The 23,906-nt window shown below is 40.1% G+C and overlaps 1 protein-coding gene across 1 annotated transcript; it reads left to right on the top strand.

Moving 5' to 3' along the window:
* The first annotated feature begins 7,639 nt into the window (after positions 1-7,639).
* Positions 7,640-23,369, top strand: YIPF4 (Yip1 domain family member 4). Its single transcript, XM_069852489.1, has 6 exons — positions 7,640-7,820; positions 11,325-11,478; positions 14,271-14,442; positions 16,443-16,520; positions 18,753-18,866; positions 20,808-23,369. The coding sequence occupies exons 1-6, from the start codon at positions 7,736-7,738 to the stop codon at positions 20,943-20,945; spliced, it is 741 nt and encodes a 246-aa protein (XP_069708590.1). The 5' UTR covers positions 7,640-7,735; the 3' UTR covers positions 20,946-23,369.
* Positions 23,370-23,906: the final 537 nt, after the last annotated feature.

Raw genomic sequence — 23,906 nt, 5'->3', positions numbered from 1 at the left:
TCATACCTTGTTTGCTTAAAGTGTATGCTGTCAGAAACATACAGAACTGTTCCTGTTCCTTGTTGTAAAGCACGTTCCAGTTCATATCTATTTGAGATTTTACAATACAGTAGTTATCAAAAACCTGGCCTTCAGACAGGATTAATGATCAAGTTAGTAAATATTTCTACTACAAATAGAAAGGAGTGTATCTAAGCTGCATTTACTTAATTCATTCTTTAATGGTTTAATTGAAAGGTAACTTTAATTTAATTGAATTGAAAAGGTAAAAGGAAAAATTGAAAAGGTAGCTTTAAAAACCAGCTTTAATTCATAAATGAGATGTTCATTACTGGACTCCAATATAGTGACTAAACCATGAAGTCTTGCTGTTCAAAGAAGCCAAGGCTCAGGACGTTCCTTGCTAATTAGATAACCCTCACTCACGGGACTAGATACAGCAAGTCAAGCCTAACAATCCTAGACACAAATGTAAAAGCCATTTCAAACTGGATGATTTATACCATCAGCCTAATCCAATATTACTCTAAGACATTAGGAATAAAACTCCCCAGCAACTCTGCCTACCTCTCCTGTTACAGCACTTGGCTCCAGACTCCCCCAAATAAATCAGAAGATGACTCTAAACATCAACAATTCCGACTTCCTTTCATACAGCAAATATTACAAAATGTTCCGGTAAATTCACATACTTCAAGATTCTTGTATATCCAAACCCAAAATTAAACAAGATGCCTTCCTAAGGTAACAATTTGCAGGCAGATTGTATTTACAGCTTTCTGACAAGGCACTTGTATGCAGCACAGCTTTCTACAGCCTTTCTAAATACTTCTTTTCCCTTTTTCCTTTCCCTGGCTACTACAGCAAGCAAATTGTTTCACTGGTGGTAGAAGTGAAGCCAGCACTTGCAGACAGTTAAGATACATGGAAGAGCGGTTATGTATGAAGAGGTACAAGACAACACAAAATCCAGCAGACAAACTGGAGCAATTTGTGACTGCTCACATTTTTACATGTAGTCTGGGCATTAATCAATGAAGGTCACTTCTGAAGAGCACAGAAAAGGAAAAATTCATAAAATGCTGAGAAATCTAGCATTCTAGACTTCTAGAAATCTAGGTGAAGCAGGGTACTCAACTGATTTAGAACATTTATTTTTCAGAATCCCACCCTAAACTGAAACCCTAGGCAAGGTCTTATCTGGGAAAAGCAGTGCTAGGGTGCCCTCCGCTGGCATAGTCCAAGCAGGGGACAACTGGGTGCTCCTGCAAAGGGATCTGAACAGGCTGGATCGCTGGGCAGAGACCAATGGGATGAGGTTTAACAAGGCCAAGTGCCAGGTCCTGCATTTGGGGCACAACAACCCTATGCAGTGCTACAAACTAGGAGAAATCTGTCTAGAAAGCTGCCGGGAGGAGAAGGACCTGGGGGTGTTGGTTGACAGCGACTGAACATGAGCCAGCAGTGTGCCCAGGTGGCCAAGAAGGCCAATGGCATCTTGGCTTGTATCAGAAATGGCGTGACCAGCAGGTCCAGGGAGGTTATTCTCCCTCTGTACTCGGCACTGGTGAGACCGCTCCTTGAATGCTGTGTTCGGTTCTGGGCCCCTCACCACAAGAAGGATGTTGAGGCTCTGGAGTGAGTCCAGAGAAGAACAACGAAGCTGGTGGAGGGACTGGAGAACAGTCTTAGGAGGAGCGGCTGAGAGAGCTGGGGTTGTTTAGCCTGGAGAAGAGGAGGCTGAGGGGAGACCTCATTGCTCTCTATAACTACCTGAAAGGAGGTTGTGGAGAGGAGGGTTCTGGCCTCTTCTCCCAGGTGACAGGGGACAGGACAAGAGGGAATGGACTCAAGCTCCACCAGGGGAGATTTAGGCTGGACATTAGGAAAAAATTTTTCACAGAAAGGGTCATTTGGCACTGGAACAGGCTGCCCAGGGAGGTGGTTGAGTCATCTTCCCTGGAGGTGTTTAAGGCACAGGTGGATGAGGTGCTAAGGGGCATGTGCTTGATAGGAATGGTTGGACTCCGTTGGGTCTCTTCCAACCTGGTTATTCTGTGATTCTATGGTTCCCTTGCAGAGCCTGAAGAGGGAGGGAAGGGGGCTGAAAGGGCAGGGAGGACATCCAAGCTCTTTACACTTGAGCAAATGCTGAGAAATATCCAGAGTGTCTGGATCAGGAGTGTTTGTCCATCCTTTACTCCTCTTGTATGACAGGTCATCAGGAGGAGCAACTGTGGAAAATCTTCTCGCTGTCCTTATTTTAGGTAAATATGGGCAGAATGTCGATCCTCTGTCTTCTTCAGTTTCTGTTTTATGTGAAATTTCATTTGGATCTCAGCTGGTCTAAAAGCCCCTAATAAGAAAATAATTAAAGCAAGTTTCCTTTTATTATCAAAATAATATTTTAAAAGAAGCTAGTGAATGACAATGAATGCCTTTACAGTTTTTTGAAAACAGAGAAATACAATGACTTTCTTGCCTATGTTCATATGGAGATCATAGTCAGAATCACAGACAATGAGAAAACAATGTACAATATTTCCAAATAGCAAACAAGGTCTGTTCTTTGCTTGGCATGCTCAGAAGTGTTACAAAATTGCGTTTTGCTTCACATGAACATACATGTATTTTAATTGTACTTATTAAATCATACAACGCAAGTCACCCAGCCTATCGTGCAATCTCATTTGTCACTGCTTCTCTTTGGCACATTAATAAAATGTGCATTTGTGACTCATCTTACTGCATAATGTTCTGTCATTATCATTGGCCCAAGTTTCCACCTCAAAGCTGATCCAGTGTGAGATTCCCTCTCTTCCTCTTCTGTGTCCTTCCATTCTTTTAGAGTGCCCTGAGAGCTATTCCTCACATTTATCAAGAGGCACACTACTTTTGTTCCACATACTCCCAAGTCTCGTAGTAGCAGTATACATTCATAGTGTGTTAGGGAACAAGTACCAAACTTCTTAAAGGTTTTGACACTCAAATAAATAAGAATTACAATGAAGCAAGTCACAGTTTGCATTAAGTGCAAGCAATTCCTTGACATGGCATTCTTTGTTGTCATTCCTATACGTAACACGAGAAAAAGAAACACGAAAAAAAGGAAAAAGAAATAAAAATAGAAAGAAAACCAAGAAAATTAAGAAACAAAAAAACCCCACAAACCAAGAAAGGAGTCTAAAGGCTGGATTCGATGATCTTAAGGGTCTTTTCCAACCTGATTATTCTGATGCCATGGTTCTAAATTTGTAGAAAACAAGATGTATCTGCCATTCTACGGAGGCCACAGCTTCCAGAAGCATCCAAGATATCCCAGCAACACAGGGAACAGCACAATCATACCAGTGTAGGTAAATACAATCATAGAATCATAAAATATCTCTAGGTGGAAGAGACTCACAAGGATGACTGAGTCCACTCCCTCCTCCTCACAGGAATACCTAAAAATAAACCATATAACTAAAAGCACCATCCAAAAGCTCCCTGAACCCTGACAGGCTGGCTGTAACATTGTAAAGAGGAAGAGACATCAGAATTTGAAGGAAGCTTATTGCAAATGTCTTGTAACAAACAAGTTCCACATAATAGTTAAGAAAATGAGTTACACTTACCAGATGTCTTGATTGCTCAGCTTTTTAAAGGGGAAATCAAATTACACATGTATCTATCAGGCCATTTTGTATAGTCAAGACAGTTTTGAATTAAAAAGTAGGTTACATGCAATTATAAGTGATTTCACTGTAACATATCCACACAGAACCTGAATCCAAGTTGTATTTTATATAAATATAGACTTAAGTTATGGCTGGAAATGACAGAGTAGGAACTTTCCAGTCATGCTCTCTCCATAGAAAAAAGATTGGCTTTTACTTGATAAAAGTTACTTGAGAGAGAACTCAGAGTGATTTTCTTTAATGCATATATATATATGAGAAAGAAGGTTTCTTCTCCAAATCAAACCACTGCTCTAAAGCCATTTCTCATCTTGTAACTTTTTCAACTTAAAATGCATCCATATTAATACTCCACGGCATTTAATGAGTTCTGTGTGTGAAGTAGAATTAAATATACATGGCATGAATACCAAATTTAAGCCTGTTTCCCTGAGATATCAGGAGAAAAAGTGTCCTCTGACAATAAACGTGTTGGTTTTTAGCAGGAAGCAGAGGGAAGGAGCTAATGCCTGAGCTTAAGCACGGTTACCTGGGAGCTATTGTATTAAATCTAGTAGTTGTTGAACACAAGGAAAGTGAGATCCTGGTTCCCGATTCTTCAAAGCATAGACCATAATCAGAGACATCGTGTTCATTCTCGTATTATAAAAGGGATTGGCAACACCTCAACTACATTATTTTACAATTTCTAACTACTCAGGTGTCTGCAGGTCAGCCAAAAAAACTACACTTCACAGCACTGTCATGAACCAGATCACAAATAGACCACAAATAGATCACAAATAGCTTTTCTGGTTATCACACTGGACATTAGGAAGTATTTCTATACTGAGAGTGGTCAAACCTGGAATGGGCATCCTAGAGAGATGATCAATGCTCCAAGCATGTTGGTGTTCAACAGGCGTTTGGAAAATGCCCTTAACAAATCAACATGCTTTAAAATTCAGTCAGCCCTGAAGCAGTTTGGAAGTGGGACTAGGTGATCGCTGTAGGTCCCTTCCAGCTGAAATAGTCCATGGTATGCCAGGCTATTCTGTTCATCACAGTTGCTGCTAGCAAGGCCTGGTAAAGGGGCTATCTTGGATGTAGCAGCTTAAACTAAGGGAGAGGCTTATGGATAATGCATTTTAATTCCGAACTAAAAAGCCATTCTGGAGTGTATGCAATGTGCTACATTCTACATAGAAAAGAATCATTGAATAGTTAGTGTTGGAAGGGACCTCAAAGATCATCTGTTTCCAAACCCCCTGCCATCGACAGGGACATCCCACTAGATAAGGCCGCCCAAGGCCCCATCCAACCTGGCCCTGAACACCTCCATGGATGGGGCATCCACCACTACCCTGGGCAACCTGTGCCAGTGTTTCACCACTCTCATGGTGAAAAAATTCTTCCTGGTATCTAGTCTAAATCCACCCTTCTCCAGCTTCTACATCTGATTTGTTACTATGCCAGATTTTTTTCAAGACAAAGGAACTGCAGGAGAACTGTCCAGAAAACTCAGAGCTGCAGGGGACTACCAAGAATACTAATCATATATAGGGACTGGGCATAGCTTAAAAAACACCATGGATACTGCATATAAGTACTGAGAGAGAGTAAGCCCAAAAGAATGGGAAATCAAAAAAGGATCTAGGGTAACAGAATAGATATGGGATTGCATATAGAAAGCAATTATCAAAAGGGTTGCAGATGACCATGGTGATACTGGGGGTGTAGCCATAAAAAATATCACTGGATTGTAAAGATGGAGGCAAATCCTTCTGAACTGTCAAAAGGGAGGATGCATTTTTTTCATATCCATCACTGAAGGAAAATATTTCGGATGACGTTTTTACTCAAAAAGAAAGAAAAAAGTCCAGGATTATGTTTGAAAAGCTGAATATTCGCTAGCAAATCTTTTGGTGATGAAAAGTTGAAAATACTACTTTTAGCAGTATGCAGGAAGCAGATTACATGGGTCAAGCAGCACGTGGAAAGATATGAAGAGAATATCTCACTATAAACTGAGATGCAGATTTACAATTAAACACAGTAACAGGCAGATGGTAGGTGGGGGAGGCAGAGGGCATTGGCCGTGTGGATGAACAGCTTGTAGAAGAAAACCAGCAAAACTGTTGCAGATAGTGATGAGGGGGTGAAGCTGCTGTCCCAAGGTGCTGCAGATGCTGGACTTCTGCTGTCAACTTTCAGGTCAGTTCTGGGAAGTCAGACTGGATTCACGTCTTGCTGCATCAAAGCTGCCCACACAGAGACACCTTAACATCTAAATTCTTTTGCTATAACAGTATCTGTATTCTTCATGAATTTGAACAGTCTCACTAGCAAATACTAGTATATGTAATACATACTAGTACACCAGGGACTTAGAGAAAAGCCCTTTGAGACAGTAGATAAGCGAAGCACAAGATTAGACATCCAACTAATTCACTTAAAGTTTAAGTGACAACCTTAAATCACAGAGCCTCTAGTACAAGGGGGCTGTGTCTCATCATTTGTAGGGTCTTGTCAGCTGGCTTTCCGTGAGGATCATGAGCTGGAGAAATACCTTTATGGGGGAAGGCACTGAAAGTATGACGGTGGGCTGCCCTTAGTGGGGGCGTGAAGTGACGAGGCCTGATCAACAAGCCTAGAACAATAGGCATGGCAGGGGGGGTTGGAAATAGATGATCTTTAAGGTCCCTTCCAACCCAAACTATCCTATGACCCTATGATTCTAATATGGGTGACCCATGGATGATTCGTATTGCATTGCTACATGCGCTGCATAATCTGTAACTTCACACCTTCCTATTATCAGTAGAATTGTGCCATGCTATTCTTGGTGCACTGTGGGAAAGAGAGGCAGTAAGCAGCTGGAGCCAGAGACTTTTCATGTTTAGGGTGATGTTTATTCAGTGATATAAAAGCTGGATCTGCTGCAGGGATGGTTGTGGACCCCACTTACAAGTGGGCACACCACATAGGACACCCCACATTCTCCAGGGACAGGTTCTCCAAATCTTCACTGCAAAAAAGGGGCTTCTGCGGCCGCTGCAGACCTGGATGATGGTAACAGGACAATTGGTGTCATATCTTTCTTAATTACTATACTTATTCTCTTGTAGTATTGATTAGACTCATCGCCTTTAAAGCTGTTATTATTAACTTGTTAAGCGCTACTGTTGCCTCAAGCTCCGCCAGAGGAGGTTCAGAACAGATATCAGAAAAAAAAAAATCACGGAAAGGGTCACTGGGCACTGGCACAGGCTGCCCAGGGAGGCGGTTGAGCCACCTTCCCTGGAGGTGTTTAAGGGACGGGTGGATGAGGAGCTGAGGGGCATGGTTTAGTGATTGATTGGAATGGTTGGATTCGATGATCCAGTTTGTCTTTTCCAACCTAGTGATTCTGTGATAATTTGTCTCCTTTCTCGTTGTAATGAGCAAAACTTGATTTCACAGAGTACTCGGGCGTTTGGGCTCTGACACCGACAGTGCTTTGCGCTCGGCACCCTGCGGCAGAACAGGGGGCGAGGCTGCTCGGGCCGGGCGATGACGCAGGAGCCAGGTGAAGCCGTCAGCCCCTGCGCGGGAGGGGGTCAACGCGATACCTCGGCACCCCCTCCCGCCCAGCCCCCCGGGAGGGGCGGGCACCGGGGAGGCAGCAGCCTGGCACCGCGATGGGAGGGGCGGTCAGTGACGCCGCGCCTCGCACGCCGCCAATGGGCGGGGCAGTCGATAGCGCAGCCAATGAGAGGGCGATGCCGCAGCCAATGGACGGGGCGGTTGATGGCGCAGCCAATGAGAAGGCGATGCCGCAGCTAATGGGCGGGGCAGTGGATTGCGCAGCCAATGAAAGGGCGATGCGGCAGCCAATAAGGGGGCGGTGGATGCCGCCGTGCGCAGCCCGTGGGCGGGCCGGGGCGGTGCCTCGGGCTGTTGCCCTGTGAGGCGGCTGCGCGGTGGGTGCCGCTGCCAGCCGGGGAGGAGGAGCGAGACGGGGTCTAGGGGATCCGGACGGCTCCGGTGTCCGCTCGCCTCTCGCAGCCCGCGCCGGCCCCGCGGACCGCGGGGAGATGCAGCCCCCGGGCCGCCCCCAGCCGCCGCCGTACGCGCCCAGCAGCGGGGACTTCACCTTCGTGTCCTCGGCCGACGCCGAAGGTGAGTGCGGCCGAGGGCAGGGCCCGGGTGGCGGCGTGGCGGGGCGGGCGCTGTCGGGGCCCCGGGCGCCGGCCGGTGCTTGTCGGAGGATCGAGCCGCTTGTGGGGCCGGTGGGGAGCACGGGGTGGCCTGGGGTGGGGGGGACGGGCGGGGGTGGTCGGGTCCGGGTCCTGTCCCCGCACGGGACACCCCGGCGCTCGCCCCGCGGCTCTGAGGGCGTGAGGCAAACGCTTCTGGAACGGCATCAGGCTCGGCTGCTTCTCTGGGAGACGCTCCAGGGCTCCGCTGCCCTCTGGGCGAGCAGCCTCTTCCTAACGCCCGACCTAAACCCGGCAGATGAAGTCTTTCCTGCTCAGGGAACACGAGAGCGGTCAGCATCGTATAAAACTTAACATTCGCTATAATTATTTATACCTCAGCTCTGTAGAGTAGTCCTACATTCTCCCCGAGTATTACAGAATCACTGAGTGACCTGCGTGTGGAGGGCCCCACAAGGATCATCGAGTCCGACTCCTGTCCCTGCATAGGACAACCCAACATTCACACCGTGTGCCTGAGGGCATTGTCCTAATGCCCAGCCTAAACCACCCTGGCACATCTTCCTGCCATTCCTTCGAGTCCTATCATTGGTCACCAGAGAGAAGAGATCAGCGCTTACTCCTTCCTGTGTGAGGACGAAGCCCCGCACGTAGTTTAGGGGATGAAGTGTGGGTCAGCGTGCCATGAAGACCCTGAAAATGAACATCCAGGAGTTGCACTTTTTTTGATGGAGAGTGACCCTTTGGGCTCTGCCTATTTAAACAATAAGCATTCTACTTTATGTATGTATATAGTTACTGTTGTAATTGTGGATAGGGAATCATGTAAATCCTGACTCATCTGCCACACCCTGGTGAAGAATTATTAAAATGGAAAAACTACTATGGAATGCCTGTTCTTTGGTAAACTTTCCAGTCCTTCTGACAAGAAATACTAATCAACAGGTGCAGTCTTAGCTGTGGGGGTTTTCTTGTTGTTAGTTTTTGTTTGTTTTGCTTTTCTCCCTCACCTTGGCCTGAAAAAGGATCCACATACCTATCTGGATTCCCCTTGGAAGTATTTGTTGAGTAATGCTGAACCCAATCCAGTACAGCCACCTTTCAAGTGGGATCTGATGAATTGAACTTGGCTCTGTGTTCTTTGTAATATGAGCAAGGTGTGATCTCCTGCATTTTAAACTGTAGTTCTGACTGCAAACTGTTACACAGACCTAACCTAACAAACAAAAACATAAGCAAAGTTAAACAGTTTAATATTTCTAAATTAAAATACTACACATTTTGCTCTAGTTTCTATTAGTTTCTCAAATCTTGATCCATATGAAAAATAAAACTATAAGCTGTTTTATTTTCCCATCATATTCAGTAAGAGGTAGGAGCTGTTTCTGGGTAGGAATGCTGGAGAGGTGCTTGTAATTAAGTAAACAGATACTGTATAAAGAACAAACTGGTTTAGGGCTTTTTTTCCCCTTCTTGTACTGCTTTTTGAAAAAAAAAAAAAAAAAAAAAAGCAAAGACTGTCTTGAAAGTTGGTTTTCCACAGCACATAGCTCAAATGAGCCATGAGAGATACCTCAGTATTGCTTCTGTGATATTTTGCCTGAGACAGTAGTAGTGAAGGCACCCTAACTCTCGCTAGTGAGCATCAGAGTCATCAGTTCTTGGCAGATTCTTGAGTGCTGAGTTGGCCTGCTGTTAACCATCTCATTTGAAGCAGTCTAGAGAATAGGGGCTTGCAGATTTCTGCAAGCAAAAAGAAGCCTTGGTAAATCAGATATGTGTAGAAGTTTCCCTGCCTCAGGATGGATTGTCAGCAGTCGCTGAAAAAGGAGAAATAAATGGCTGGTTGGACTATTACGCTTGCTTGTTTTGACAGCCACATATATGTACAAAGAACAGCAAAAACCTCTCCTTGCAAAGCATTGTTATGTTGTAGCATGAACAAATATTTTTAAATGACAAAAGGGTACCAATGACAGTAGTAAACTTTTGAGACTTTCTCTACTGTGATGTCCAGGCATTAAGAATACATTTTTCCTTCCTCTGTAAACAGCGGAGGAAGGCTTTGCTTTTGTCTTGTGAGAGTAGTGTGTGTGCTGGTCCTTAGAGGAGCAAAGAAAAATTCCTTCTTTAAGTTACAGTGATGTTTACAGGGATTCTGTGCAGATGGTGTTCCTGGAATCAAAGCAATGGATCATTAACTCTCATGACTATGAAATGGCTGAAAAGCATTTATGGAGAAGCTTAAATTTAAGCTGGACTGGCCTGACAAGCTGATTTGGGAAGGAGAATTCTGTTAAATCAATTGCAATACTAAATGATCAGTGAACACTTCGGAAGTGCTGGCTGAAGACTGTGTGAGATTCTGTCACTTTACAGATTCCTTTTATGTAAAATTGTGTCGCATTTCAATAGAGGATGTTGCAAATGCAATTTACAAATGTGGCCTGGCTTGCCTCTGTGAGTGTGTGTTTCAGAAGTACTTGCTATAGCCAGGTGTTTTGGGAAATTTGTGCCTAGTAACTTTTTTTGTGTGAAGAACGCACAACAATGGAAGGGCAATGTAGAGTTGGATAAAAGAAGAGGTTTTGTCTCTCTCTGTATTTGTAATAAGGCTCCTACAGAAAATTAACATGTTGCTGTTGGGATTTTTCTTTTTTAGAAAATGGAAATAAATTATTTCCTAAAGGAATAATTATTCCCCTTTTCCATATTTTTTTTCTTTCTTCAAGTTGCTTTGTATATTTTCAGTTACTATTTTGTATTTTTCATCTGTATATAACTGAACACAATGCACGAATGATATTACTATTTATTGATTACTTTGACAGAGCCAGAACATAACATAAATAGCCCTTCATTTTGTTTGTTGAGTACTGTGGCCGAGCAAGATCGTAGCCTGATGGGGAGACTTCCTGTATCTCCTCTTATGCACTGGAGACTAAGGGTCTCTGATGGTGTTCTGTTTCTAACATTTTCGCCTATGTTAAAGGAAAGCTACAAATGAAAACACCTACAGGTGTTTTTCTTTCATGAAAAATTCGGCATAAAAGCAGAGAATGGTTTTGACTGAAACTGCCACCATGCAGGAATGGGCTCTGAAAGAATTACCTTCATCCACTACTTGGCATATGCTGAGACTTTCATTGCTTAATGCCTGTTATGCCTTTTAATTTGTAGTGATAATGCACAAATTGAAGCCTTTCCGTCCTACCATACCACTGTCATCAAAACAAGTTCCATCTAGAACCTGAAACTTGTTAATTTGAGACCTAAACCACTGTTGCTACTATTGTATTAAAACTAGAAGTACCTTTTTCAAATTATGATTTTATTCTATAGTTTTGAATATCTCATGGTGATGACCAGCACATGTAGCCTTATGTCTGTAGTTTGTCTTGCAATACTTATGAAGTCACATGGCTTTTGGCAAGACGTTATGTCTTTTTTTCCCTTTTTCTCTAAGATCTTAGTGGCTCCATAGCAACTCCAGATGTTAAGCTAAATCTTGGAGGAGATTTCATCAAAGAATCCACTGCAACTACATTCCTAAGACAGAGGGGGTATGGCTGGCTCCTAGAAGTAGAAGATGATGACCCGGAAGATAACAAGCCACTCCTGTATGTAATAATTCTTTTTGGGTATCTATCTTTATTAGCCATATAGGAAAAAAAAAGCCAACAACTCATAGCCTCTCAAGTTGTCTTGCCACCTTTTGCTGTGACTAGAGTTCTTGTTAACGAGTTACTTGACCAATGAGGGTTTTCTGGTACAGGAATGAAAACATTACAATTTTTGTTATGGGTTTTATTTTTATTGTAAAAGAGGCTTGTTATTCACTGTGGGGGAAGGAAGTAAAATCCAGTTTTATTAATCTCTAAGTATAAAGATTTTATGGCTTTTCTGCTCTTATCCGTTATCTTGTAGTGGTTAAGTTTAGATTGTATTCTTTCAGTCTTCTGTGCAGATGTTGCCAGTTTCTTAGTGCTGTCAAAGAATCAGAGGCTGAGACAGTTCTGTGGAAAGAGTCATGTTAAGTAAATCTAAGTAAATTCTGTCATTTATTTTGAAGTAAATATGTTGGGAATTATGCTTATTACAGTAGGGGTACTAGAAGCAGGATAGCACAAACTTTATTATCTTTGATGCTGTCTGATATTATAGAGGTAGATTAAAAGGATGTTAGTGCTGAAATACAAGAATGTCCTTAAAACTGAAAAACTCTACATCCCTTGTTGTTCATAAAAACTTTCCTCAGACACCCATGTTTCTCTCTTAAGGTTACTGCACTTTGAATCAGGTAGCCTGGGCCTTAGTCCTTGTTCTGCACCCAAGCAGCTTCATTCTCAGTGTCCCACTGTTTTCCTGTGTGAAAATTTTTAAAAAATTGAGCAGGAGAGTTCTCTGGAAAACTCATTTGAGAGCTTTGGGAGAGAACAGATGTCTGGAGAGGTTAATAATGAAACTACTACTTGAAAAGCACTTTAGAATGTGCAGAATTAGTTCCTTGTGTGAATAAGTGTTGTGTAAACCTCTACATTTTAATTAAGAAAAATGAAGGATGTGCTGTGGTGACAACAATGAATTCCCTCTTTTGTGTTACTTCTTATACCACAAACCCTAAGTTTGTGATTCAAAGAGAGGCAGGTGTTCTATGCTGTTGATTGCTGGGAGTGAGGTGAACGTGCCAGGGAAACAATCCATTTGTGGCAAACAAGATGAGTATAATCATCCTAACAAAAAAAAAACCCTTAATCTGACTTGTGCAGCAGTTCTTATGCAGTTCTGATTATTCCCAGTATGTGCTGTAATGAAGCCTTGTAACGTGAATCCTACTAAGGATTTAAAGAATAGTACCCATCTAAGGGAAATTAATGCTGTGCTACCATGCAAGTGCTTTGTTCAGTAGAGTGAGATGTTGGGGTTTTTTTAACTCTTTCTCATTGGGCACCCTTACTCCAGACACTTGTTTCCTATTACAGCTACCATCACTTCCTAGGATGAGGTAGCTGTCAGTTTCATACGAAAAACAGTTCATTCACATAAGAAACTGTCAGAAGCCCAAGGCAATGACAATTAGACAGGAACTATTTGTGTTACACAGTCTTCAGGGTAAGAGATAGGAATGCTACATCCCATTGAGATGAATGGAGGAAAATAGATGCTTCTAGCCTACTCCTTACATTCAGGGATGTGTTAAAGAACAATTTTGATTGTTTAGTCACAAGTTAATAACACCAATTCTGAAATAGTTTCAGTAATAGCAATCCTCAAATTTCCTTGAGACTTAATGAGCAACATTTAATTATTTTGTTTTTTACAGAGAAATTGTAGTGAATTGTGCATTTATTTTTTGCTTTAGCTTTTGTGATGAAGTGATAAATCAAGGCCTTGTATAAAACATTCATAAAAGGACTTAGGATATGATTCTACTTTCTTTTTTTTTTTCCCACCACTCTTGTCTTAAATGTAGAGCTGAGGGATATCTGCCAGGAAGTCTCCTGCGACTTTTCAGAGCTCCTCAATCATGACTTCATAACAAAGATACTAGCCTACAGTTTCATCTTAAGTTTCCGCTCATAAACATAAAATTCCCTATTACTTGGAAAGTCTGCTTCTTTCCCCATATGCTACCACAATCAAGACAAGATGTACTAGTTAAGAGCTTCTCCTGAAGAAGAATCTTTCTGTCAATTTGTAGCTTCTTACAGCTAGTTTGTAGCAGGGAGTGAAGAAGGCAATTAGAGAAGAGCAAGATCTGTTGATTACATGTATTGCTAGTTTTAATTGGCTTGTATTTATTTTTACCCATGTTGGAAACAAGCCAATAACTAAACAGCTGGCGTAAGCAGCTCTGCTGAAAACTATTGTGGTTGAAGCAAGTTAAGCCTCATTTTATTTAAAGAAAAACTGGTTTTATCTGAGGTATTTTGAATGGTTTAGGATTAGTGAATGTAAAGGTATCCGTTCTTGAACAATTTGAAATAAAATGTTTTTATAATGAGTGTGCTCATGGCAAACTGCTCAGACATCATACTTTTGTGTATGCTCGTGTCGGACTTTTAGGTTTTTACAGCAGTATAAATGCATTGTGTGTTCCTGAATGCTGGGAAATGTATCTTAAATGTAGGCTGTTAGGGTATGTTGTGTATGCTTTCTTTTCTTAGTCCTGTGATTGATTCTTGGATAATTAAATATATCAAACTGTGTTACACCAGTTACTGAATGTAAGATGAAGGTATAGTGCCACATTGTTGTGGATGAACCGTTCTTTTGCCAGTCGTGGCTTCAGAAAGCCTTATGGGTGACAGAGACTTGCCTGATAAACATACTGTTTGTCCCCAGACTTACTTTTTATGCTCTATTTCATTACTGTGGTGTATCATAATGCTCTCCTGCTTTACAATTTCAGAGAAGAACTCGACATTGATCTGAAGGATATTTACTACAAAATTCGATGTGTGCTGATGCCTATGCCATCTCTTGGGTTTAATAGGCAGGTAGTGAGAGACAATCCAGACTTCTGGGGCCCTCTGGCAGTTGTCCTTTTCTTCTCAATGATTTCATTATATGGACAATTTAAGGTAGGTGTAAGCCTTCTACATAGAAAGAAATCTGAACTAAACGTGGGGACATGATTGCTAAGCAATTGACATTCTTATGTAGGTAGAAAGTCTTTTCCTGACATACTGATGTGGGGTGTTTCAGATGCAGTAACAGATTGATACTAGTGGGTTTATAGTCATATGAGTGAATCTTTCCATTTTAATTGTGACCTTTTGTTAATGTACATTCTATGACTAAAAAATTTGCCAAAGAACATTTGTTTGGATGCCATGAATTTTAATTTCTTCATAAATAAAGCTACTTGTTTAATATCTGTTACATTTAGTCTTCATTAGCACTACTTGCTATTGTCCTCCCAGATTGTTTACAATCAAATAACCTTCCTCTTGTCAATAGACTTTTTCCGTAATTCCTTTTGAACTCTAGGGTGAATACCTTTTTCAGAAGCATTGTGCAGTTTTAATTTGCTTCCATAAACACCATTAACTTCTTTTCTTTATGTTCAGATTGAAATAGGGAAGTGGTATTATTTCTAATCACAGTCTGAATGTGAGCCGAGGTGATGCTGCTTTGGAAATCTTTGACAGACTGTATGTGCAGTTAGAAGTCGTTTTAAATACGGTGTATCATAGCACTGAGCCATATGGAAAGTAACAGAATGGGCTTATGCAAGGATTTTTGTGAATGGCGAGGTAAAATCATTCCCTTTGCGACCTCTGGCTCCCGCTCCCAGATGGTGTACGAAATGCTAAGAATTCACTCTCAGTATGTTGTTTCTGTGAGACTTGAAGTGAACATACTAAACCACTGTATCATTCAAGTCTTCTGGGTGGACCACTTAGCTACCACCTAGGCAAAGCAAGGACTATTCCTTGATCCCATGACAGATAAACTGCCTTCTGCACTTTGTGTACTTATTGTATACGAACAGTATGTCTAATGTTTCTTAGGAACAGCGGATTTAACTGTACAGATTTAAGAGTAGTGTATATTTGTGAGGAGGGAAAGCTAGTAGCTAGCAACAGGATGACTGACACAAGTACTTGACTTTAATCTGGTCCCATTCTTTTAGACAGTGGAGGAAAGTAGGAAATATAAGGAGGCCATATGGTATTTGCACAAATAGCATAAAGCTGTTATTTTTATGTATTTTTTTAAGCAGTGCTGTGATTTTTATTTGTCTTTCTCCTATTTGATTCTTCTGAGAATCTGGAACTTTTAATTAAGCAAAATATTGAATTGAGTACTAACTTCATTTTTATGTTCAGCGGTTGTGCATTTGGAAATACAGAGATTGGACTGATATTGTTGTTTCCTTCTAAAAAGCTATTTCAGAAGGGAGTGCTTCACTCCTGATCCTCCCAATGGCTCAAGTCCAAGAATAGTTAGGTTACTTTGAAGGTTCTATTAAACCAGAGAATTATTTTCAGATTCTTCTTCAGTTTAAGAGCAGAGCAATGAAAGAAGCAAGAAAAAAAATTACAGACTTTGTCCCAGGAATCTGGGGCCTTTTACTGAGTTGTAATCATTGTCAAGTTTGACTGAGAGTTAGAGTCCTATGATGTCTTCTGAGCGTTCTTAGTTTGAGTAAAGTATAAAGTGGCATCTTTATGCATGAAAGAAGCAGAATTCCAACTCTTTGTATTGGTCAGGCTGACTTTACAAAACACAGTCTCGGGCAGTTTCTAAGTGGGCAGGATGCAAAAACATTTAGCTACTGTTGTCTTAGCTTTAGTTTTAACTAAACCCTTCCTACTTTGCTACAGTAATACAATACTTAGAAAACATATTGTATATGCATTCTATGTTCACCAAACTTACCATTAATGTGAACCTGTAACGTCTGAATTTTATTCTCAGGTTGTGTTGTGATACTAAATAAAGCCATTATTGCCACAGTTCAGAATTTGATTTTGCGTAGTAAAATGCTTGACTGGAGTGAAAGTGATTAGCAGAAATTATTTTTCCTTTCTCACAAAGAAAATTACTAATATAAATGAATTATTTATCTCCTAAGGTTGTTTCTTGGATTATAACTATTTGGATATTTGGATCCTTGACAATTTTTTTACTGGCCAGGGTTCTTGGAGGAGAAGTAAGTACCTGTATGCAAAAAAGGACATGGAGGTAATGTAAAGTCTTTTGGCTACATTTTTCAGTAGCAGCTGGGTTTTTTTTGGTGTTTGGTAACCAACTAAGCATGGACGCAGTTGGCAAATGTAACATCTGCATTTCAGTTTCTTGGCCTCCAAAATAAAATCTGGAATACAGTCATAGTCAGCTGATCTTTCTATTTGATGGACTGCATGCTGGACGTGATAATCTGGAAATTTGTACTATGAATCCTAGAAATTCTAACAGATTCTTGTGATCTAGAACTCAAGTCCACTGCAGAGTGGAGAGGGAGGTGATTGTCCCACTCTATTCCACTATGGTGCAGCCCCACCTTGAGTACTGTGTGGTTTTGGGCACCACAGTATAAAAAAGGATGTCAAGCTACTGGAGAGTGTCCAGAGGAGGACCACAAAGTTGAAGGGGTTTAGAGGGGAAGTGGTATGAGGAGCAGCTGAAGTCACTTGGTCTGTTCTGAGAAGAGGAGACTGAGTGGAGACCTCATCACAGTTTACTGCTTCCTCAAAAGGGAAGGAGTAAGAGCAGATGCTGATCTCTTCTCTCTGGTGACCAGTGATAGGACTCGAGGAAATGGTAGGAAGATGTGCCAGAGGAGGTTTAGGTTGGTTATAGGGATAAGGTTCTTCAGCCAGAGGGTGGTGGAGCACTGTTACAGCTCCCCAGGGAAGCAGTCATTGCGCCAATGACAATATTCAAAAACATTTGGACAATGCCCTCAGACACAAGGTGTGAATGTTAGGGTTGCCCTGTGCACAGGCAGGGGTCGGACTCAGTGATCCTTGTGGGTCCCTTTCAACTCAGGACATTCTATGACTCTATGATTCCATTCTTGAGGGACAAGGACTTTACATTTTTTTGGTCACTGAGCTAAATGGGACCCTTTCTCCTTGTTTGCACTGCTCTTACATTGCATTGACCTTTATTTAAACAGGGTTTGTTTTTTTTTTAAATGGGGGCTAACAGCAGTTGTATAATGTCCTTGTGGGTAGAGCACCTACTAGTGTTTGTTTTCATCCTTGGGCTGATGTACTTCATAGAATCACCAGGTTGCAAAAGACCTCTTTGATGATAGAGTCCAACCGTTCCTATCTGCCACTAAACCGTGTCCCTGAGCACCTTGTCTACCCTTTTATTAAATGCCTCCAGGGATGGTGACTCAACCATCTCCCTGGGCAGCCTGTTTGAGTGCCTGCTGACCCGAGTCTGTAGCACTGCACAGGGTTGGGGTCTTCCTGTATGAACACTGTTTTGAAAGGAAAAGCTTATATGAATGTGATTGCCTGGCATTTCTGCATACTAGCATAATCCAGGTGCTCTTAAATTAATGCTTTGTGGCTCAAAATGTGGAATTGTATCAGAGTGTATAAGCTGGGGAGAAAGTGTAGGTCCAGTTTACACGGTTTGCTGTGAAAGATCAACAGCCATAAGATTGCTTGCAAGATGGTGTCTTTTCTTACCACTGTTTTTCCTGTTAAATCAAAAAGCCTAGCTGGTCCTGGGAACATTTTATGCTGTAGCAGGGGAAAATGAGATGTTTTAGTCCCCAGAAAGGTAAAAACAGCTATGGAAATACCTTGAACAAGTCTGTTTAAAATAGCCATAATAACTTTAAACTGGAAATTAGAAGATTTCTGTCCCTTAGAGGGATCAGGTTATAGGTCTGATGCCAAAAACATTCATGCACTTTATATATTTATTCATGTATAATGGATGTGACTATGTTACTGCAGAAAATTATATCTTTGCTGCTTGTGACATCCAGGAATACAGCTGGTGACTGAGAGGTCTCTTCTAGTTCTGTGCTCTTGGGTATCACTTGTGCACTCCACAGTGAGTGGCAGTTGAGAACCACGCAAGGTGAAACATGAAAATTTGAATGATGGGTGGAATTACATATTTTAACCTGTGTAAATACTTCCCTTGGAAGTGATAAAATTTTCATTTACAGTGTTTTGGGTTTTTTTTTCAAAAAAAAAAAAAACCCAACATATTTCTAAGACAACCAACTGATTAGTTACAAAATTCTATGGGATAGCATACAAAAAACAATTTTCATATTAATAAACTTCCTTTAGTTGAAATTTCCTGCATACCTAACACATTATTGCTATTCATACTGTTATAACAGATCAAATAGTATCTGGTAACAAAGATTGATTACTAAAGCTTGCTCTTATGTGCTTGAAATTTTCAGGTTGCTTATGGCCAAGTTCTTGGTGTGATAGGATATTCCCTACTTCCCCTCATTGTCATAGCACCTGTACTTTTGGTGGTTGGATCATTTGAAGTTGTTTCTACCCTAATAAAAGTAAGTTTAGTATCATCTGAGAATTGCTTACAGTTATTCTACATTTTCATAACACTTCAGGCATTAATCTGTTCAGGACAACATAAGGTTGTGTCAAAATATTCACAACTACAATGTGAGCTCTGTCATCCTTTTGGTCTAGCATGGTGGATGTGATGGCTAAGTGAATTCTGATTGAGATGTTTCTTTTGAGTACTTGGGGAGACACAGTGCAGTTGCTATAACAATACCTGTTGTTATTAGACCATCTTCTGTTTAAGTATTTTACTGTCCTTTAATAGTTGCATTAAAATTAACAGTATTATCATTTTGAGAGGAGGATTAAACCTTGAAATGAAGAATCTGAAAATAAGCTGTACTATCCCTTCCCCCATCATCCAGCTTATTTTTAGCTACTGCAGCATGAATATGACATTAGTCATTGTTCTGATATCTTCCCATAGTGGTAGCAGTACAAAGCTCTCAATATCCTTGGCAGAGAAGGTGAGTATTGTTCTGAGTTTGCAGATGTGGAATGTAAGGCACAGAGCAAGAATAACTTGCCTGATACCACCTGCTGTTGGCCACCTTTTATGAAACTAGTGACATTCCCTGATAGATCCCAGAACTACGTAACGTTTTTGAATGCTTTCATTACTTCTTAAAACACTTTTAGGTAGCTTTTGAAGTCTTGGAAAGGTTGATTGAGAGAATTCTGTTACTAGTTAAGCTGTATGCTTTTTCAGTTCTTATTCTGTTGATTTGATTGATTTTTGACCTTTTAGCTTGCTGGTAAACAGTATAATTGAAGTACAACTGAAGTGTATGATAAATAACAAAATTGCTGTGTTTGTGATTTGATAACTTGCAATTACTAGTAAGTGAGATACAGTCAGAAAGCAAATCATTAACTTGCCAGTTAACTAATATATAACTTGAAAATAAATATATACTAATGCAACCAGTGTTACCTGATCACTGCTAACAGTCAGTCAGCAGGGGGTGGTGTTTGATTTTGGGTTTGTATTTTTAACGTGGCAGTAGAGCAGGCCATATAATCCCTCAAGGGGCTTCAAGTCCATTGACGGAAATGTGGAAAAACTATGCTGGGGGCCCTTCGCCCTCTCTGGTATGGTGTTTTGCAGAATATTACTCTATTTTTTGCATGCCTCTTAGTTTTAATGTTTGGGATTTTTTTATTGATAGTCAGGATATTGCTTCAAGATAATGGTGTGCGATTACTTTTTGCTATAACCTTGCTAGTTTGAAATTTGAGTCAAGTTCATTGACCTTGACATCTGTTTATGAAAGTATGCACGCTTAATTCATATAGCGTAGTGGATATGCATAGTGTTGCTTTCTACCAGTCTTTTAAACTGGTTCTTTCTTAACTTAGTAAGCAATAAGTTTCTGATAGATTGTATTTTGGCAGGCTTCTTACTATGCCTGAAAGAGACAGGAATGTGAAGTTCAGTTACCTTGAGGTGGGGACACCATAATAAAAAAAAAAGCTTTTAAGCCAGATGAATCCTAGAACAAAAGACAGCAAGTCAGCTTTCTGGAATATACTGTAGGAGGAATAGTGAAGTATAGCAACTCTTTTGCTTAAAGGAAGGGGGAGGAGTTAATAGTTGGGGACAGTCAACACAGAAAGAGAAGTTATTAATCCAGTGGACCTTAAAATTCTCTATGTAAACTTATGGCTTGCCTTGTGGTATCTCTAGCATAGCTGCTCACTTCAGTGAAAACATCTCAAATGAAAATAACGTTTCTATTTGTTAAATATTTCTTTAAACTTAAATGAAAATGCAAGGTATATTCTTTGTGTGTGGGTAATTCTTTCCCCCAGAATTCTTTTTTGGGGTGCTTTGTTTTCATTACATTGAGAGAACCAATTTTTGTCTTGGTATTTGAAGAGATCTTCTTGTGGTGTCAGCTAAGACTGTTCATCTTCTTTTTCAGTTGTTTGGAGTCTTCTGGGCTGCATACAGTGCTGCATCATTACTAGTTGGAGAAGAATTCAAGACCAAGAAACCCCTTCTAATTTATCCAATCTTTTTATTATACATTTATTTTCTGTCCTTGTACACTGGCGTGTGATCTAGTGCAAGATGTGGCCAGAACCATATTTTATTCACTTGCAGACTGATAATGCGTAAGATTAAGGAGGCTGGAGATGATACAAGTGACTGTTTTGTATCCAGTTGTCAAGATGTTTTACGGTCGAAGAGCATATTTGTGTATATTATTTAATGAAGCAACTGTAGCTATATAGATTTGTATCAAAGTTCTAGGTTTGTTTAAGACTTCAGATTTTAATGAACAAAATAAAAGAACCTTGTGTTTTATAAGAAAGTGTAGCAAAACCACAACTTGATACCTGTGCCAAAAGCACCAGGACCAGATTACTATATTGGAGGAGAAAAATGAGAAGTTAACTTTAACAGTCTCAAAGTGCAATTTTTCTTTGGAGCTTAAACACAGCTGGCTTTTTTTGGCACAGCAAATTCTGTAGATAATAGATATTTATGAAACAGTCCTGATTGTTCACAGAATAGTCTGTAAAATCAAGACATGAAGATACTACTTTTAATTTAGTGCCTCAATTACTTTGATTTGGCTATTGAGTTTTTATAAATTCCAATTTGTTTTCAAAACATGTATATACTGTGTATTTTGTATCTATGGCTTGTGTGTAGCGTAAATACTCCTTGGTTAAGGATGTATATTGGGTTTTTAAAAATCGAAGATACAAGTATTTGAAGTCTTCATTTAATATCTCTGACCAAAGGAGCAAGATATTTACTGCGGGACGTAATTAATTAAAATGCATATTTAGAGAATCAAATTATTTTACTTAAAAGGATAAACTTAGAGAGAAATGGGTGAACAGGTGAACACCTTTCTCAACTGTACTGTTGGCTTAATGTTGGAGAAAAAAGATGATCTATCAAATTTGTGTGACTTTAAGCAATGTTATTTTATGATGACAAAATAAAAATGCTTCCCTAACTATGTTTTACAACATCTTGCTCTGTTTTGCTTTTAATAGCATGGTATTTAACATGTTTGCTTGCTTGTTTGTTTGTTTGTTTTCCCTCGGTACTACTAGTCCCTTGTAAAGAGAAATAAAAAGGACTTGTAAGGCCAGATTCTCCCCCCAGCCAAAGAAGGCAGAGCTACAACCTTAGTAACAATTACAGGCTTGCTAATTTTGACTATCCAAGGATTGTGTAGTAACATGATGACATGTTAAATATTTCCTATGCACTGTGTTCGTCGTTTATGTAATGGTAATGGTCCTTGTAGTAATGTTTCTCCACAAGGGAAGTCTGCTGAAGTTCACTTTGCATGATACTAACTTGGGCGTTTGCAATCTTCAGTGTTTAGTACTGCCAAATGGATCTTAAGTTTCTTAATATTTTTTTTGTTAACAGGAAAAAAAATCATTCCCCATGTCCCTCTTTTTTAAATACTGCAAATAAATTTCAAATATGACAAGGAAATAGCAAGGGCTGTCTTTGATCCGCAGTGGACACATTTCCTTATCAGAACTGTAGTTTGTCTGATTTTCAGACTGTGTAACTTGCCATTTTAGTAACTTATTTTTATCACTAATTACTGAGGCAAAGTACATATTTAAATTGCAGCACTACCAGAAACCATTAGCTTATACAGTCTACTTAAAACTGATGCTGGACATAAATTGTAAAGTAATACTCGAACTTGTAATACACCAGAGAAAAAACAGTAGTGATTGACTTTTCACCTAATTTTTGACTTCTGCCGAAGTTCTAGTGAAACTGTTGCAGAGTCATACTAAACTACACCAGCAGCTTAGTCCTTGTTTGCAAGTGTTTTGTGAGCATTCATACCATGTTCTGAAAAAACAAAATCACCAGTGTTGGCTTTGGAACCTTGCATGGTTCTGGTCTTACCTCTTTTTTCATTACTTGTTTCTTTTTTAACAGGAATAGCCAACTGGTGTTTGAAAGCTCAATCCAGACCCTGTGAATAGATGTTTAACATCACCACAAACATCATATAAGTCACTAGGCTGTTAAGAGAGCTGTAAGGTTAGTTCCTCTGCATAGCTGCTTATTTGATGTCCATAATGGATCCTGTGCATCTGAAATGATAATGAGTATTCAAAGGATGCAAGAATGTTCTATTTAATCTTGAAATACTTTAAGTTTCTCTATACTAATGTTCTGTGAAATTTATATTTGCAATTTTAACTGTTCCTTTCCACAGACCGGGCACATGTATAATATGCAATGTAGATACTCACTTAACATAGTACATATTTTGTACACAATTGCAAATTTGCACCTTTTTAATCTTAGTATGTCTAGGGTCACCTTTTGCATATGCTGTGCAAGAAAAATGTACAAAGAGCTCTCAAATGGTTCTCATGGTTTGTAATAACTTTGCATTCAACAAACTCATATTTTTAGATGAGGTATGTGTGTAAATACAAAGATGTATTTTATGAAAAATTTTGAATTAAACTTGTTTACTGAATGTACAAAGCTCATTTATATTTACTGAATTAAGACAAGTCTATGTACTTACACCTATCATCAATCTCAAGCTCTGAGGCTATAAATAAGGTTTTTGCAATAAGAAATACACTACTTCTGTCAAAACTGTAAGCTTAAGAGATGTAAACATCCATCTAGGAAGAAGCTCCCTTTCCACAACATAACACCTCATTCCAAGGTAGAGACATGACCATCATGTCTTAATAATGAGACATGCTCTTTGGATGATTTCTGTGTAGGGCAGCTGGACACGTACCTGTCTGTCTTTGTCTTCTACTCATCAGACCTACGTTGCTGATTTGTCAGAGAAGTTATAGGTACTTGAATAGTACATGAGATTATTTTAATAGAGACAACATCCAACTTTGGTTCTGCTATGTCACTGCCTTTATTGGTTGTCAATGTTTGAAGTAGTAAACTTAAATGCTGCTTATTTTGCTGTAGGACTATTTTGATTAGCCTGGGTGGCATAGAGAGCCAGGGGCTTTTGTGTGTTTGGTTGTTTTTTTTTCTTTAC

This window comes from Phaenicophaeus curvirostris, chromosome 2 (genome assembly GCF_032191515.1).
Source record: "Phaenicophaeus curvirostris isolate KB17595 chromosome 2, BPBGC_Pcur_1.0, whole genome shotgun sequence".
Classification (NCBI taxonomy): domain Eukaryota; kingdom Metazoa; phylum Chordata; class Aves; order Cuculiformes; family Cuculidae; genus Phaenicophaeus; species Phaenicophaeus curvirostris.
The sequence above is the reverse complement of the archived record's forward strand: the minus strand, read 5'-3'. Positions and strand labels throughout refer to the sequence as shown.

Bases quoted from the DNA above. Each gene is read 5' to 3' on its own strand.
- YIPF4 (XM_069852489.1), top strand. From the start codon at position 7,736: ATGCAGCCCCCGGGCCGCCCCCAGCCGCCGCCGTACGCGCCCAGCAGC. The intron at 14,443-16,442 runs GTAGGTGTAAGC...TTATCTCCTAAG, and splicing joins CATTATATGGACAATTTAAG to GTTGTTTCTTGGATTATAAC. The intron at 16,521-18,752 runs GTAAGTACCTGT...TGAAATTTTCAG, and splicing joins CCAGGGTTCTTGGAGGAGAA to GTTGCTTATGGCCAAGTTCT.